At 41.3% G+C, this 16,511-nt stretch overlaps 2 protein-coding genes across 2 annotated transcripts in view; one reads left to right on the top strand and one right to left on the bottom strand.

Annotated features, from left to right (window-relative positions):
- myo1d (myosin 1D) overlaps nucleotides 1-5,823 on the top strand; it is a 68,604-nt gene extending 62,781 nt beyond the window's left edge. Inside the window, exon 22 of the mRNA XM_066698685.1 lies at nucleotides 539-5,823. Coding sequence (XP_066554782.1) covers nucleotides 539-695 — 157 coding nt within the window. The 3' untranslated portion in view covers nucleotides 696-5,823. The remainder of the gene's footprint in view (nucleotides 1-538) is intronic.
- Nucleotides 5,824-7,825: 2,002 nt separating this feature from the next.
- On the bottom strand, nucleotides 7,826-16,465 carry cdk5r1b (cyclin dependent kinase 5, regulatory subunit 1b (p35)). The gene is made up of 3 exons (XM_066698686.1): nucleotides 16,183-16,465; nucleotides 15,754-16,030; nucleotides 7,826-13,543 (listed from the first exon to the last, which is right to left on the bottom strand). The coding sequence occupies exon 3, from the start codon at nucleotides 13,177-13,179 to the stop codon at nucleotides 12,268-12,270; it is 912 nt and encodes a 303-aa protein (XP_066554783.1). The 5' UTR covers nucleotides 13,180-13,543; nucleotides 15,754-16,030; nucleotides 16,183-16,465; the 3' UTR covers nucleotides 7,826-12,267.
- Between the last annotated feature and the right edge of the window lie 46 nt (nucleotides 16,466-16,511).

Below are 16,511 nucleotides of genomic sequence, written 5' to 3' on the forward strand. Positions count from 1 at the left end.
TGCCACCACCTGTGCCCGTTTGTGAGCCAGGGCACACTCGGTGGTGGATGTGGAGAGGGGGAGGCACTGTGGGCAGTGCCGAGCAGCTGAGTCTGCTCCCTGTGAGGCTGTGTTCGCCAGCTCTGCACTTTACATTCATTGGGTCTTCCTTAGAGACAGCATTGCGCTCGAGACGTAGGCAGGAGTGAGACTTAAAATTACTCGCCAGTGTCACTCAGAATTTTGTGGTCACTTTTCCTCTCACCCCCCTCATTGTCTGATAGTATTCTGTAAGCAGGCAGCATAACACATCACATGCAGCAGAAAGTAAATATGGGTTTGACAGTTGATGGTTCAAATATAGGAGTCACATTAAGAGGCATTGATGCCCTTTGACCTCTGACCTTATTAAGGTGGGCAAGCCTTGACCTTCAAATGGGTCTGTATTAGAAAGATATTTAGATTCAGCATCTTGTGAAACCAGTTTTTTATTATAACTTTCTTTTTAAATGTCTGACTCAATCCCTCTGACTCATTGTTTGTCTCTGTCTCTGCCCAGTGAGAAGCGGAAGCTGCAGCTGAACGTTGCCAGCCCCATCCAATGCAGCATGCATGGCAGGAAGTGCACCGTCGTCATTGAGGCCAAGATCAACCAATCGCAGCCAGATTTCACCAAGAGCCATTCAGGCTACATCCTGTCAGTGCCAGGCAACTGAAGGGATGGAGCCTGCAGGGTGTTTTGCCAGGACATATAGGGTGGGGAAAACCTCCTTGACTGGTGGATTTTAGTGCAGGGCCACAACCAGAGCCATTTGATTGGTTTCTGCCCTGTGTGGTGTCCTTAAGGAAGTGGAATGGGTGGCAAATATTTTTCATTGTATAAATAGTACAATTAGTCAGATTATTGATGGATTTTCCTCAGTGATGCCAATAACATAACAAAATTTCCCTGAGTAATGTAATGAACTATGTGTTGTCCTGGGTGGGTCTGGCATGATTTAATGACTCTATAATCCAATCACTAATCAATATCTTTAAGACCTTTGCAGGTTAGGAAAAACAGACTTGAGGTATAGATTGAGACTCACTTTCCTCTGTCCCTGCCTGAACACTTCCCATCCCACTCTCACCCTGAAATAAAAATAATCAAAGCAAAATCATATATTTAAAAATCAACATCAATAGCCTTTATAATCTAGGTCTATGGCTCTCTCCATATCAAATTATATACAACTACACTGCATTAATCTTGATAGGGCCCTCATAAGCAATTATATTAAGAATTATGAGCAAAGATTGACATTATTATTATGATTTCCTAACATCCCATAGTCAATCTATGGTTTGTATTTATATGTAGGACATACGGGGAATAAATATGTAATATAATATGATATAGATATAAAATGCCTAGTTTCCCATTATTTGTTGCACACCCTTTTACTTTTGTACAGCATAGACTCCTAACACACAGCATGTGCAGACAGGGATTTAATTTGTAACTTTTGATACACCAAAAACAATTTTGAAAGGTAGCATGGCTTGATGCTTTCTCAGGCCCCGTGGAGCCCTTGTCTGTAGTCACAGGTCTGGTAGCCAGATCGAAAACCAAAGATCTGTATTGTGATGCACACCCAGTCACTCCTCACAGTACTGTGCAGGGGACCAGGTGTCTTCCTGTGAGTATCAATTCCATCTGCTTTCAGTTTGGGATGTGCCCTGTCGGCAGTCTTTTATACTGTGCTGCTGTCATATTCAGTGCACATTTACTGCCTGAAGGGCTTCTGGCAGGTCTAACACCAGTATCTACTGTTGTTGAAGACTCCCAGCCACACAAATATACATGAATGAACTCAGATTGTTTTTAATGTCCAAAAGGATATGCTGAGCGTATCATAATGTTGAGAAATTGCTTCTTAGAGCAATAGGTAAAATGAAAAAAAATCTCTTAATTTATGCTAAGGCACAAAATAGGTATTTTTTATTATCTAATTTTGTATTTTATTTATGCATACATATATATAATCTGAACACTGTATATACATACTTCCCTATATAAGCACTGCAATAAGTTCAGTTTCACTTTTCAAAGATTCACATTATTCAAATCCATGTAGTGTTAGAAGAAGTCTTTCACATTAAGTCAACAATACATTTCTACACCTTGAACTGCAGCTCTCTTGAGAATCCCCCCGCAGTTTGCAAAGTTTGAACAGAGCCTGTGTTTGTGGGCCCCCAGTTCCCGTCAGCCATCTTCTCTGTTAATGATCTCATTTGGCCTCAATAGACAATCCCCTTTCTCCAGATACACGCTATTGATTTTAATTAGCAGGTCCACTGTAAAAGAGCAATACTACTGTGTAATGGATGCATTTGGCAGAGCTGACAAACTATGGGTGGGTGAGTTGGAGTTTATTGCCCATTAGCCACACTTCAGCTCCTAATTAGCCTGAATTAGGTCACTGTGTTGCATTTAACAGACGTGCAATAAATTCAGTTGAGAACGGCTGCCTCTTAGACCAGTCATCCAATTCAGGTAAGGCTTCCTGTCCAAAAAGTGTTGGTCAGGAGGTCGTTTCCAATGCATAGATTTTTCTTCCGCCTAACATGATAACATGCAAGAGCCAACGACGTGTGTATGTATCCATGTTTTTTACTCTATGCAATTTAAAAAAACTTTTCCTACAAAATTTAAGACCTCAGTTCTGTGTCTCTCATGTGTGTGAAATTCATTATGTATTCTCTGTGAGTGCAGAGACGGACAAGGAAGCAACAGAGAGATACTGATGCTGCTAGAGGCTGTGATGGCTTTGGAGGGGTACATCTTTTGTTTATTTCTTTTATTTTTTCCCCCCTGTTGTTCCCAAGACTTGAAAAATTGTTGTGCCGCCGTCTCGTTGAGAAAAGTGATACCGTACGGCAGTTTTAGTTTGTTTAATCACCAAGAGTGATCTGATATTAAAATGTGGCTATCAAAGCTGTAAAACACATAAATAAAAACTTTTCCCTGAAGGCATATCTCTGAACAAGCACAGGCAATTCGATTTCGCTTAAGATTTGGACTCGTCAGTGGAGTGACAGGAGAGCCAACATTTTACACTTTATTTGCTAAGCTAATTTGTGTCCAATGAAAGACTGCTCCTCAGACAGTGTGGGTGGGGCCTAGCCCTAGCACGCTTTTATCGTTTTTATTAATTGCGAATCCGCTTTGGTTCTTGGGTATATGGCCTTAATTCGTAAACTCCCCATCTCTTTTTGATCCTTTGCGCGTCTAATGTGGCGATGCAGATCTCTGTAACGTACAAATATATTGACTCAGATTTTCTCTAGCTGTGTCGAGGAGCTTTGAAAAGCAACTCCCAAAGTGCATGGCCTAGTTTATGATTCTAACAAATAAGAGAATGTGCCAAACTCCTGTTCATGACAAATTTATAATTTATTGGAAAAAAAATAAAAAAAACATTTTCAGATCAGGTACAGCTATTGTCGCAGACTCCGTGTTGACTAGTGTGGATCACTCTGGTTCTCTCTCTTACTTCAAGAGGCAGATATTTCACACACAGGTCTGTTCTTCAGCTGGTCAAGATGTGCGTCTGTATGTCAAGAGGCAGTGGTTTACAGCACATAGTGTCGATCATAGAGTACTTAATTCCCATTTCAGGGCACTGGCTTTGTGAAGGAACACAAGCATTGTAAGACTGGTTGTCCTAGGTCCTAACTTCTCAAACCTAAAACTGGTCAAGGTGTAATTTTCCACCTGTGTCCCTCAACTGCAACTGAACAAAAGTCATCACATAACAGTCAAAACATTCAGAATGTAGCAACATTACAGAACTACAGAAATGCATAAGGATATATAAGGCAAATGAGAGTAAAACTGTCCGGAGTGGGTGCTACCTGTCTGGCCTGTGCTGTCAATATTTAAAACTCATTAAATTGTCCCATGTTAAATCTTGTTTTATTCCTAGTCTCGTGCATGGTAAAATAACTATCAGAGCAATGTGAAACACTGCACAATAAAGTGTAAAATTATACTGCTTCTATACCAGGGTATGCTTTCATATGTGTTCTGCTGCACTGGCCCACTCCTCCGGTAACGCAGTGTGTGATTGTGACACACCGTGTTAGACAGGTGAACAAGTCACAACCCCAATCCCAGCTGCATCACAGACTTCAGTAGGGAATGAGCCTGCTAGCTGGGGAAAAACCCAAATCTGCAGTCTCTATGGCGTAAGACTTTCTCTTCCTTGAAATGTATTGATTGTCAGACTCAATACTCTAGACTCTCCAAAAGTGATCTGGCATCATCGAGAGAGGGCAGAGTGAGTCGCACGCGAGCATAACTGTTATCAAACACTTCTTTTAAAAAACAAATTGCCAACGTTTTAATCCATTAGAATTTAATACAATTCAAAATCTTGACCTGCGGAACCTGTAGATGCTGTTGTCAAGGCAACTGCATCAGAAAACACTTTCTGTGGGTACCTGTGCTCTGTGCATCTTTATTCTTTCAGATCCAAGGGTGTAGTTTCAAGTCCAGTTTAGGCCAGTAGTGAATCACTGTATGATTTCAGCTTCACTGCAGGAAAATAACTGTGCAGCACCTGTAACTGTCTGTTGACAGCCTTTGACCTGGACAAAACTTACTGCCATAATCAAAAGTACATACATTTTTGTAATTTTAATAATATCTAGCAGTATCCCTGGTGTATAGATAGATATAGAAGTTAAAGTTGAAAGTATTTGGTAGAAATGGGGTTTCATTGGTGCTGTGTCTGTCTTTATTTTGTGAAAAGACAGGGATTTGAAAAACTTGCCAATGATTTGATTTGCCACATCCAAAGACTGACTGAAATCACATTGCTTATTTTCTTAGTAACCTGAATGCAAAATAAGGGCTCTCCAGTATAGTGTTACAAAGCAAAATGTAACATTTGCATTTTATCACTGCTCACAGGCCTTAAAATTGGTGATCTATTTATAAATTAATATATTTGTTAGTCAGTAATATAAGATTATAGATTAAAAACAAGCTTGTAACAGACCTTGAATATATGTTTTAATCCAGATCTGAAAACATCCTTGATGTACTAATTTCTGAATCAGAGTGAGAGGAAGGAAGGCTCTGTGAGAAATTCCGCTCTCATTGATCTTTACCGGGGAGCTCTTCTGCTGCATTCTTGGTGTTGCTGTTTGTCGAGAGATGGGAGAGGGGTTCGCCCACAGTTTTAATTACGGACTGTGCTTCCTGCCTTTTGTCTTGTCTAAGTGTCTTAAAGGATGAATCACGGTCTTATGTAATTAATCTTAGCGCAGCATCCTATTTGGGAGACAGCTGTAGGTATGTGCAAACTACATTCTGTTGCATGGAATCAACATGCTTTTAATTGCAGGTTAAACACTAAAGGGAAATAAACATGTATGTATGTATATGTGTGTGTGTGTGTGTGTGTATGTATGTATGTATATGTATATGTATATGTATATATATATATATATATATATATATATATATGTTAGTGTAATGTGCCTGAATATTTTTTAAATATATATAATGATATAATGTATGTTATTGAAAGTTTGATTGAGTTGAATTGTGGAATACCAGATCATGTTCTATATAATTGTGTTTACGACCCCTTAAAAGACCAATGTTGTGTGATGTCATTTAATTGTATTTTTTTAATCATTGTGTTACTGTTATTGTATTTGATTTTTAAAGGTATTTGTGTCTCTGTGTTCCTGAAGTTCTTGTCCTTTCTGTTCATTGCCATGTTGATGCAGGATTGTTTTTCTTGTGTCATTGAAGGAAATACAGTAAATTCTCCGCTGATGCACCTCGAACTGTCCCCTCTGCTTTTCTTTTTTTGTCTCTCTTTGGGGTGGGTGTGAGATTTGTTTTGGCTGGTATCTCCCAAACAACCTGTAAAATCCACCCTTTTACCACTGAGCCGAGGCATTGCCATATACTTTTACATGAGATCCTGTCCCCTGTGTCTGTACCTGTACTCCTAATGTCTCGGGACCAAGCTTCGTTTTTGCTACCGGTTTCCATGTGGTGCCCGTTCTGCGGGGAGGAGTCTATGAAGCCAGCACTGATACTGCCACGTCTTCCAGGTTTCGTTGACACACGGCAAGGCTCACCACGTTGCTTTTCATTTAATGTGTGACTCACGCAAAGAGGCATAGTTGAGTGCTGTAGGCATACAAATCGTGACGCATTTTTTGTGAAATGAAAGCATTTAAATATATATGTATCTGTTTACCCTAACCACAGATTGAATACGGAAGCTGTTAACCATGCCAGCTGGCACGAATGGCCGAGACACAGATGTGCGTGTGCCAGGGAACCGGCACAGGACAGAGTCCCATGTAGGGAAACCAAGATATTGCCTCCTGTTTGCTAGGCAGGGCTGGGGGTGTCTTCTCAAGCCAGTGTGGATGGGGATACAGTATCTCAAGTGGTGCACCATTCAGAGCATGGGGAACAGTACTGCAGTAATGCAGCATAGGAACTGTGAATAGTGGCGGCTCGCTTTTTCTCCAAATGCCAATCCCACAATGGGACACTATAAATATCTTTCAGTTTTGATATCTGCACTCTCGGGCTTCCATTAACAGTCTGGGAGCTGTCTTGCATTTTTATTCCATATGTTGTTTCAATCCTGATTTACTCTTCCTAACTGCCCCCAGGCATTACCATTGTCACTGATATTATAGGTAGCCTAAATAAATAAACTGCTATAAGTAATGGCTAGAGATTACTGAGGTAATGGGTGCAGGTTTTGCTAAGTTAAAGCTCTTGTGATGTTTTGGCTCTCTGGGTGTAAAGAGGATCATCTGCAGTGTGAGGGGAGGACACTTGTTTGGGTCATCGCCACGGAAAGGTTCAGACAGGACTGGGCTGTCCGGGCTTACAGACCGAGGGAGAAATAATAAATGGGCTGTGCAATCAGGGAGAAGGCTAGCTCAGTCAAGAAGGTGATTGACAAGTTTGAAAAAAATATATCATATTTGAACATTGATACGCATTGATAAAGGGCTTTAAGAACGCTGCATTGCTTTGGACATACAGAAAAGAGTTGAATCTTTAACTTGATTCATACCCATGTATGCTTACAAGGTATATGTGGCATATGCTCTAGCACTAAGCTCTTAAGTTGACTTCCAGAATGTCAACAAACTCCTGTCATCCCAACTTTCCTGCCCAACAGCTGTAACACCTGGAACGCTGATGCCGACTCATTATCAGTTGTTTCTTGCACATGGTGCTGAGAATTCAATTTACACTGTGCCATCTGAGATGTTCTGAAAGGCCTCCCTGCACTGCAAATGAACGCAGCGGAGTTGGGAGGCTGTGAAGAAGGGCATTTCTGTCATATTAGGAGAGAATGACCGTTCTTCTACACAATTCAGTGTGAAACATTGTCTTTATCGCTGGTTTGTGTGAGCCCCTGTATGGTGTGACATCACCTGCTTTTGCTACACATGCCGTCACAAATGAAAGTGCGTTCCTTTTCGGCGACGGTGGAGACCTTCGAGAGCTTTCAAGACACCAGACTCGATGCTAGAGCAGGCAGTGAAGACGCAGACAACGGGACACCCTTTTGTGCGTCATGAACGATCAGTGCATTTTATTTTTTTCCATCACAGTACAAAAATAAATAAAAATAAGCAGAAACAAAACCCAAAACCAAAAAAAGTTAAATTTACAGCAACGGCTTTTTCTTTTTTTTCAAACATACAGTCGTAACAGTTCAACACCCTACCCCCGCCCCCCCACCCTCCCACCAACTAGACTTCCAAATGCCCCCCCAACACCACCAACCACCTCCTTCCTCCTCCCTTCCCAGCCCCCATAAAATAACAAACTCACATTCTTTTGTACAAACACACACACTCTCTCTCTCTCTATCTCACACACACACATACATACGCAGCTAAAGAGAAGATGCATCCTCTCTCCCAGTTCTAATAACACTGTTTTGTTCAACAAAGATTTACCTAACAAGTTACACAAAAAAGATAAAGAAAAAGAACAATTACTTTTTTTTTCTTTTTTTTTTTTCTTTTAGCATTTTCAAACAACTACTTAGTGTTGCAAGTGAAAAAAATGGCACATTTCAGTGAATCAGGGTAGCCAGACATTTAAGGAGAGGGGCTCTGACCCCTGATCCCATGCCCCCGTCCCCTGCAGTCCTTACAGCGTATGTCAGTTTGCCAAGGTGCATTTTCGTATTGTAGTGGACAACAGAAAACCTTCAACCATTGCCTTATATGTTCGTTGTTATTCCTACAAGAAATCCAGGCGCAGGGTTACTTCTTGTGCATGACAGAGAGCTGACAAACTGAAGAACATCCCTCAGTCTTGTTGAGCAGGAAGCTGCTTTTGCCTGCATAGGGCATAGCGCCACCTGATGTACAGTACATAGCATGTCCGGTGTTTGTATTTTTTTTTTTTTTAACAACCAATAAAAAACAAAAAAGAACATAGATTAAGCATCCAGAGACAGATCTCTTTGAATGAAAATTCAGCACAGAACACAGAAATGGAGTGTGCATATATTTGTAGCCATTTTTCATTTCCGGAAAGAAAATTCAAAGACACAAATACTCAAGAAAAGCATGCACAATATCACAGGTAATGTGATTGAAAGCGGGCAAATCATTCTTTAAAAACATTTTCTTTTTTTAAAATAGCAAAACTTCCTTTTAAATTCTTAGTCACTCTGAATTCTTATAACTGAGTATCAGCAGTAGTGACGGCAAAATCCCCATACTGTTCTTCAATTTTCTCATTGTAAATCTGAATGGAAGGGAGATGCCACAACAGCCTTATCTGGAGAGACTCGGGAGCATGAGTGTGGCGCTAGTACAAGAATCTCCAAGATTAGGTGTGCCCGTGCAGCCAATCATTTCCACTGATTGAATGCAACCAGAACTACCAACCAATAGCAACAGTGCAATGACTTTGGCTGCTTCATAACGATTGGCTGTCACAAACCATTGATGTCACTAGTGTTGTGTAGGTTTATCTTACTACCTTCACATTTTTTATTTATAAGAATAAGTACTTTTCATTTTGTTTTATAGCAAAACACCTAGGCCACATCTATGTTTCTCTACTGATGACACTAGAGCTTAAACAAATCCAGCAGTTCTGAGATGAGTTTGATCATAACGACTTTCTCTTAAAGAGATATTCTTTACAGGAGCATCCCACCCACTGTGCGGCTGAAGCAGATGTGAGAAAGCATTTTTACCACAAGATGTCAGACCTTGTTGCCCATAACATTTGGCTTTTTTTTTTTTTTTTTTTTACATTTTATACAACAATTATTATACAAAATATACTCAAGATGAGCCTTTGACACAAATTTTAAAGTGAGACAAAAATCGCTCCCCGTCTCTTCCACAATTTGCATACTCTAGCTTTGACTCATTGATTTTGGCTTGTAACTGGCCATTGTAGTTGGCTAGATTTGAATTGCTTGGCTTCAAAGTTGTTGATTGGCTGTGTAACCTGGCTAACGTGATTGGATTATGTACCTAGCCAAGGCCTACTGATTGGCTGTCATAGCAACTCATTTTCAATTGGCCCCCAAACCAAGCTTTTAGATCCCACACCTTTAAGACCTGGTTGTGTGTCTGGCTGCTATAAACATGGTTATTGTTCTGATCTTGCGGTGTATCATTCAGACATATAATGGGATCATTTCAGAGCAATCTCCTATCCTCAACTCTGGAGCCAGTACCTTTTAGCCCATCAGCCACTATCCTCATTCTCGTCAATGTGCACGCCCCAGTCTTTTCCCTACTATGCCTGGGTCTTAAGATTGTTTTTGACAAGATCCGATGTGTACTGTTTTTCTTCAGGTAGCTTCGGGGTATTCAAACTCTTGGGCAATACAGGGATTTCCAAGAATAAATAAATAAATAAATAAATAAATAAATAAAGTTTAAAAAAGTAAATAAATATTAGCTGAAGAACTGCCGAAGTAGAGTTTTTAGCTGACCTTTGGAGTGATCTGGGACCTACTGCATTTCCATCAGTTAATGGAACTAGAGTTGCATCCACATGTTCCATTTCAGGACCTTGAGGTTGGATTGTGGTTGAGTGAAACAGAGGCTCTGCACAAAACAGCAGCTACAGTACATGAATCTTGAGACTTCCTGTCATGAAAGAAAAAAGACTTTACTTAGCCTTCAGCCCTTCGAATCTAACATTCTGGATGCATGTTATCCCTGTAACACTCACACACTGAGTTTACAATCAAGTCCTTTTTTTTTTATTAAGTACTGCTTAAGGTACCATAAGAACCTGATAACAGACGTCCTGACAGATAGCATGCCTTTCCTTGCTTCTGGGGAAAGAAATTGTAAGAGTGGGGAAGGCCATCATTCCATTCAAAATGTAATGCAAACAAATTGATTCTTAAGAACTAAACAAATCAAGTCAACTGTAGTTGCAGCACGGAGCTAACATAGCTACACAGTGTGACCGCAACTTCAGAGGGTTGATACAAGTGGCCCACAAATACAGCCAATCTCTACTGGCCTCTGCAATCAAAATAAGGGTTGCAGTGTAGACTCAACACATAAAACGTACAGCAATAAATGAACGCCAACCAAAACCTTTCCTATGGCTACAAGCCTGTGATGGGAACAGCTTATTCGTCCTTCCTGATGGAAATAAAGTAGGTCAGCCTTAACACCCTCAATGTGTCAAAGATCCCTTTTCATTTCCCTTTATAATCCAGGTGCTTAACAGTCTTTTCTCACTCCCACAAAAGACACCCATCCCTCCCCCTCCCACCATATTCTCTTCCCTCTTTTAGCACTGGTAGACTCACACACATACACTCACACAGAGCAGCAGTCAGGCAGTTCACACAGCTGCCCCGGCTTGATCATCAAACACCACTGCGGGCAGAAGCAGACGGGAGCTCACTGTCTCGGTCTGTGTGCAAGGGAGCGGGTGCCCTCCTGTCCCTCCCATCCCTTGTCACAAAGGTCAATTGGATGCCTACCCCTCAGTGAAGCAAATAATCCTGCGCGATGAAATCATTCACTGGCCAGAAAGACTACACCATCTCCTTAGTTGTTGATGTTTATTTATTTGTTTACTTGTTTTGTTGTTGTCTGTTGATTTCTTTTCCTTCTTTGCTTTTTCAATGTTTTATTGTTCTTTTCATAATGTGACAGAAAATGTGCTCATGTCTAGCATTTCACTGTCAGAGTCCAAGCTCTGCAAATTCAAACCCCGATCCACATGTTCTGCATGTTCAGAATACTTGGACTTTAACCTGGCCTGATAATTCAAGTGTGCATCCAACTCTTGTGAATGATGCCGGGGGTCTGTGGTTTGTGTCCCCCGCTAAACTGTAAACCCTGACCTGTACTATCTCAAAATCTCACCCTGATAGTACTATACTACTAGACTTCTAGACTTCCAATGCATGTGCAGCTGGGCAATCCTCCCATCACAAAGCACAATTCATTAGTAGCACACTAGTAACTTCCACTACCTTAAGGTAGTCTAGTGTTGGGTAACTTTCTTCCCTGTAAAGAAAAAGTTGAGACTTGGGGTTTGATAGAGAAGAACATATAACTCTCATAATTCTAAACTCGTCTTCTTCTTTACCCTTTTCCAAACATCTCAGATCTTCTCAAATAGATCTTCATAGAATCATTCTTGTTCAGAGTATAAAAATGGTTCATGTTCATAGTGGCTTTACAGAAGTGTACAGCTGGAATTGGTCATCAACATTCATGCCTCATGATATGCAGAGCTGGCATCACTTACAAAGGGCCACCCTACAAGTCCTCTGCTGATAAAAGGGATACTGAAAGGAAAACTAAACGAGCCCTCAGATGGTTTTACTCTTTCAAAGCCCTTGTCCTGAATACAGCCTCAGAGCATTACTGTTCTTTAGTCCATTTACATAACTAAAATCAGCTTTGATCTTCCTAAAAAAATCGTATTTGTGGTCAAATATATTCTTTAAACTTTAAGTGTCCTGCTTTGACAGATGGTTATCAAAGGATACTGACTCATTTCCTAGGATTAGCTTCCCTCTCCCTCCCCCTATTTCCTTGCTAGGGCTTTATGAATAGGGCCTGTTATTTCAAACACAGGCTGTTCTGGGGGATCTGGTTTGAAACTGCGACTTGGACCTGGACAACAACCCTACACCTTTCTACTTCCTCCATATTCAGAAATGCCAGACATGAGTAAATATATCTGCCGAGCCCACTCCCACAGATCCCCTCTTCTCCTCCAGTCCCTCACCGGTCCAGACCAATAAGGAGTCGGCTCCTCTCCTCCTCCTTCTGGCTCTCGTTCTTGAGGTCGGCGAAGACCTGGGTGAAGTAGTGCGGGTCAGAGTTGATCTGCAGCATCTTGGCGCTCATCAGGTTGATGATGGACAGGCAGCGGTCCCAGAAGGCCTCCTTGGAGCTCTCCACCAGGAAGGGCTTGAGCGGGTAGGAGATTTCATTGCCCATGTAAGAGTAGGACAGGTAGAGGCAGGTGAGCAGCACGGCCTGAAGTTCGTGCTCGGTGGCCACCTCAGAGGACACCACATCCCGGCACAGCATATAGACGAAGACCACGTTGGCCGGGGTGATGAAGCCTTGGTCCTGCCAGCCCTGGAGCAGCAGAGAGCGGTCCACGCTGCGTAGCCACAGCACCGGGTCTGTGGGTGACAGATGCTTCAGCCGATAGCACCGCCGGCACAGGAACTCACCCAGGCACCGCAGGAGCTCACTGGTGGAGGCCTGGACGATGACTCTCTTGGGTGTGCCGGGTGCGACGTTGGAGTTGGGCAGGGGGGCCTTCTTAACGGAGGAGACCACATTGCTGGAGGTCTTGGAACCAGGGATCTGTGTGGAGGAGTCCTGGGCAAAGGTGGAGAGGTTGGCACAGGACTGGGACTTCTTCAGGTTCTCATTGTTAAGGTGGGTGACATTGTTCTGGTAGGCGCTGTTGGGCTGCACCTTCTTGGAACTCTTTTTCTTGGCCGACACAGCCACAATTCTCTTCCAGGGCAGCACAGAAATGATGGAGTGCCTCTTGGGGTTTTTGTCCTTGGCATTTTTGCTGTTCTGCACTGCCGTGTAGTGGCCCACAGTGGCTGGTCCATCTTCAAAGAGAGCAGCTTTCCTGTAGCTGGGGGAGAGGGACAGCACGGTGCCCATGGTAATGGGGTGGGGGTGGGCGGAGGCACTCGCCTCGTTTGGCAGGGGAATGCGAGAAAGGGGTGCGGGGTCGGGTTAGGGTCTGCCTTACTGTGTTGTGAGCCCTGAGACCCTGGCTACAAGGGCCGGCTCTTCTCAGGCATCCAAGCGGGGTCTGTGTGGGAGCGAGGCTGGCAGGAAACAAACCGAGGGCAGGCTGTCTGTGCGCAACTCACAGAGAAGAAAGGTGGCTGATGAGCAATGGCTGTATCGGTGGAGTTGGGTATTGTCAGCTGCACCAGGCAGGCAGTTCCTGCTCTCTCTTTCTCTCTCTCTCTCTCTCTCTCTGTGTTCTTGCTGGACTTACTGGAGGTAGATGAGCCTGCTGGAAACAGCAACAAAAAAGGGAGTGCATTAATATCTAGCAGTATATAGAAAACTCTAAATGAACTTGAATAAATAAATAAACTGGATATAAATATTCACTTCACTTATGTCTGTGTAATCCACTAATGCATTGTTATTGTTTAAATGGCCTTCAAGCAATCTTATTTTCATACATTCTTACTAGCCTACCAGATCAGAAAAAATACTGCAAACTGACACAGTTGCATTTTATGTTTCGTTTACGTTGTCGTGTTTCGCTATTGAAATTGAAACGCCGATCTCCAAGAGCGTCCATTTTCCTTTGGTTTGTAAACAAGTGGTTTTGTAAATGTGAAGCGGTTTTTGGGAGGTGAATTGGATATACCTTTTGCTGAGCTAAATATAGATAAATGCTCCTCTTGCACGAAGAGTCACTAACATCTGATGCATCCATCTACTACATTTACATCAAAGTTTAATTTAAAAATCTATAAATACCAATCGTTTTTTCCACAGTACGTCCAAGGCGCCAGAGCTATATTTGTACGACAAACCAATAAAAAATAATATTTTAGAAAACGAACAACGGAGCCTAATTAACATTCACCCATCTCTCTGTCGTGTTAATTACAATGCATCTGAATGGAAACTACCACAATAGCTTTAGTATTATAAGACATCAGTCTTTTTTCCATCCCGAACTGAGCTGCGTCCCACCTGGCCGCCCTGCCAGTCAGCGGCATGAGAGGCTCCGCGCACCGCACTGGCCAGGGGACGGTGGACAACGGAGGAATGCGAGCTGTTTACACAACATGGCTCATTTCAGTTATAGTTATTATTATTATTATTATTATTATTATTATTATTATTAACAAGTGTAATAATATGTAAATGTAATGCAGATTTGCATCCTATGTTTTTGTTAATGCGCCACAATCACACAGATCAATTATAATTATATTCCGATTGTTACTTGTATATATGTGTTTATGTGTGTGACAGAGAGAGAGCGAGAGACAGAGAGCATAAAACGTGAAATATTTCCTTTTAATTTTGTCATCCCTTTGTGTATCTCGTACTAATGTGTGAGTGTATATTATGTCTGAGAGCGTCTTATCCATCTTCCAATAGTGTGGTGTGTGCGTTTTATTCGTATGTGTGCGATTCTTAGTGTCATGAGAGAATGCCACATTATTATGATTTGTTGTTTGCTGGATATTACTCGGGCCTTTTGTTTAACCATCCACCATTTATTATTAATAGGTTATGACGCCATTCATCCCATCTGGATATGTTAACTTGATGTTATCCCTGCAGATAGCTTTCAATTATGTATTACATGACCAGGATTTGTTCAACTGTTGTTATTGTTAAAATAATAATAATAATAATACAGTATATATATATATATATATATATATATATATATATATATATATATATATATATATATATATATAATTATTATTATTATTATTACAATTATGATTAATGTAATTATTACTATCACTGCGGCTGCTTCTAGTATAAAAAAACAATGTATGTATGTATGTATGTATGTATGTATCTATATATCTATGTACGTATATATGTATGCATGTATGTATGTATGTATGTATGTGTGTATTTTATACATCCATTTTAAATGGGGGCAAAAAAAAAATAACTACCATCCATCTTAGCAGTAAAATGGAAGCCAAAAATGTAAACACGGCACGGCGAAGCGTTTAGTGAAATAAGGTCGCCTGTACTTTACAATGGCTGCAATCCCTGTAAAACCCACAGATGTGCCATTTTGACTAGGTATGTCCGCAAACTGAAGGCGAATGTACATAGGCTGTTTTGTTCCTCATTATGTATTCATTGATTCATTACATCTGTATTCGATAATGATCAAAAACAATAACGCCAGTGCGAGAATATATACATAAATGAAATAAGCAAAAAATAAGAACATCTGTACATCCGGTAAAATCCAGTGATTTCGTATGAAACTGTTCTACCAACATCTATAGCTTACAGATCAGACCGATAAACCATAAACAACACATAAGGCATTGTGCTTCAAAAACAAACAAAAAACAGACACATATACATATACAGTGGACTTACCTGCCTATGGCTGTTTTCATGACTACTAGGATCGAAATAAACACCCTTCATGATACAGAAACAGGAGGACGCAAAGACAATACATAGGACCAACAAAATAATCAAATAAATACTCACCTAATTTGAAATGCTGAGGTTTTTTCCCCTGTCTGTTTGTTTATTTATTTATATATATATATATATATATATATATATATATCCCGTTTTCCAGAGGCACAATAATAAAATGATCTTTTAAATCCTCTTTCTTGTGTTTTTAGATCCGATTGCGCTGATGTTGATCTACCAAGGCTTGCGCTGCCGAGTGTATCGGCTGCTGTCCACGGTTCTGAGCAGAGCCTCTCCTGCGCCGCTCGCCAGCGCGTAATAACGCACAACGCACCCCGCTGCCAGCCTGGATTGCAATGTAAAAGAGACAGAAACAAACATGTCAAAACAGAAACCGCTTCACATTACCAGCACAATCATGAAAGCATTGCTCCCTCTCTTGCAATTCCGTAATTACAGTAGTTTATAGTCATTTTGTTATAGATAAGGACTACTTACTTGTCGCAAATCACTATAAAGGTTGACGTTCTTCCCAATGGAATCAAATAACTGTCTGGACCGTTGTTATCTGTCCCTGCAATCTAGGGATGCTCGGTTCTACATCAAGGTGAGGATGTCTCTAAAATCACTTTGGGGAATGTCCCTTAATTAAAAAAAGGAAACGAAAATGAAAGATGCTTCTTTCAACAAACACAAAATCCCCACAAGTGTTAACGGACACTTCCGACGTTGTTTTGTTGTAGTTGTTGTTCATCGAGCCTCGGAAATAACACAGACGAGACGGGGGTGTGGGGTGTGCGGTGTGGGGGTGCTATCTGCGCCGTGGC

Source organism: Amia ocellicauda, chromosome 3 (assembly GCF_036373705.1).
Source record: "Amia ocellicauda isolate fAmiCal2 chromosome 3, fAmiCal2.hap1, whole genome shotgun sequence".
NCBI classification, from domain to species: domain Eukaryota; kingdom Metazoa; phylum Chordata; class Actinopteri; order Amiiformes; family Amiidae; genus Amia; species Amia ocellicauda.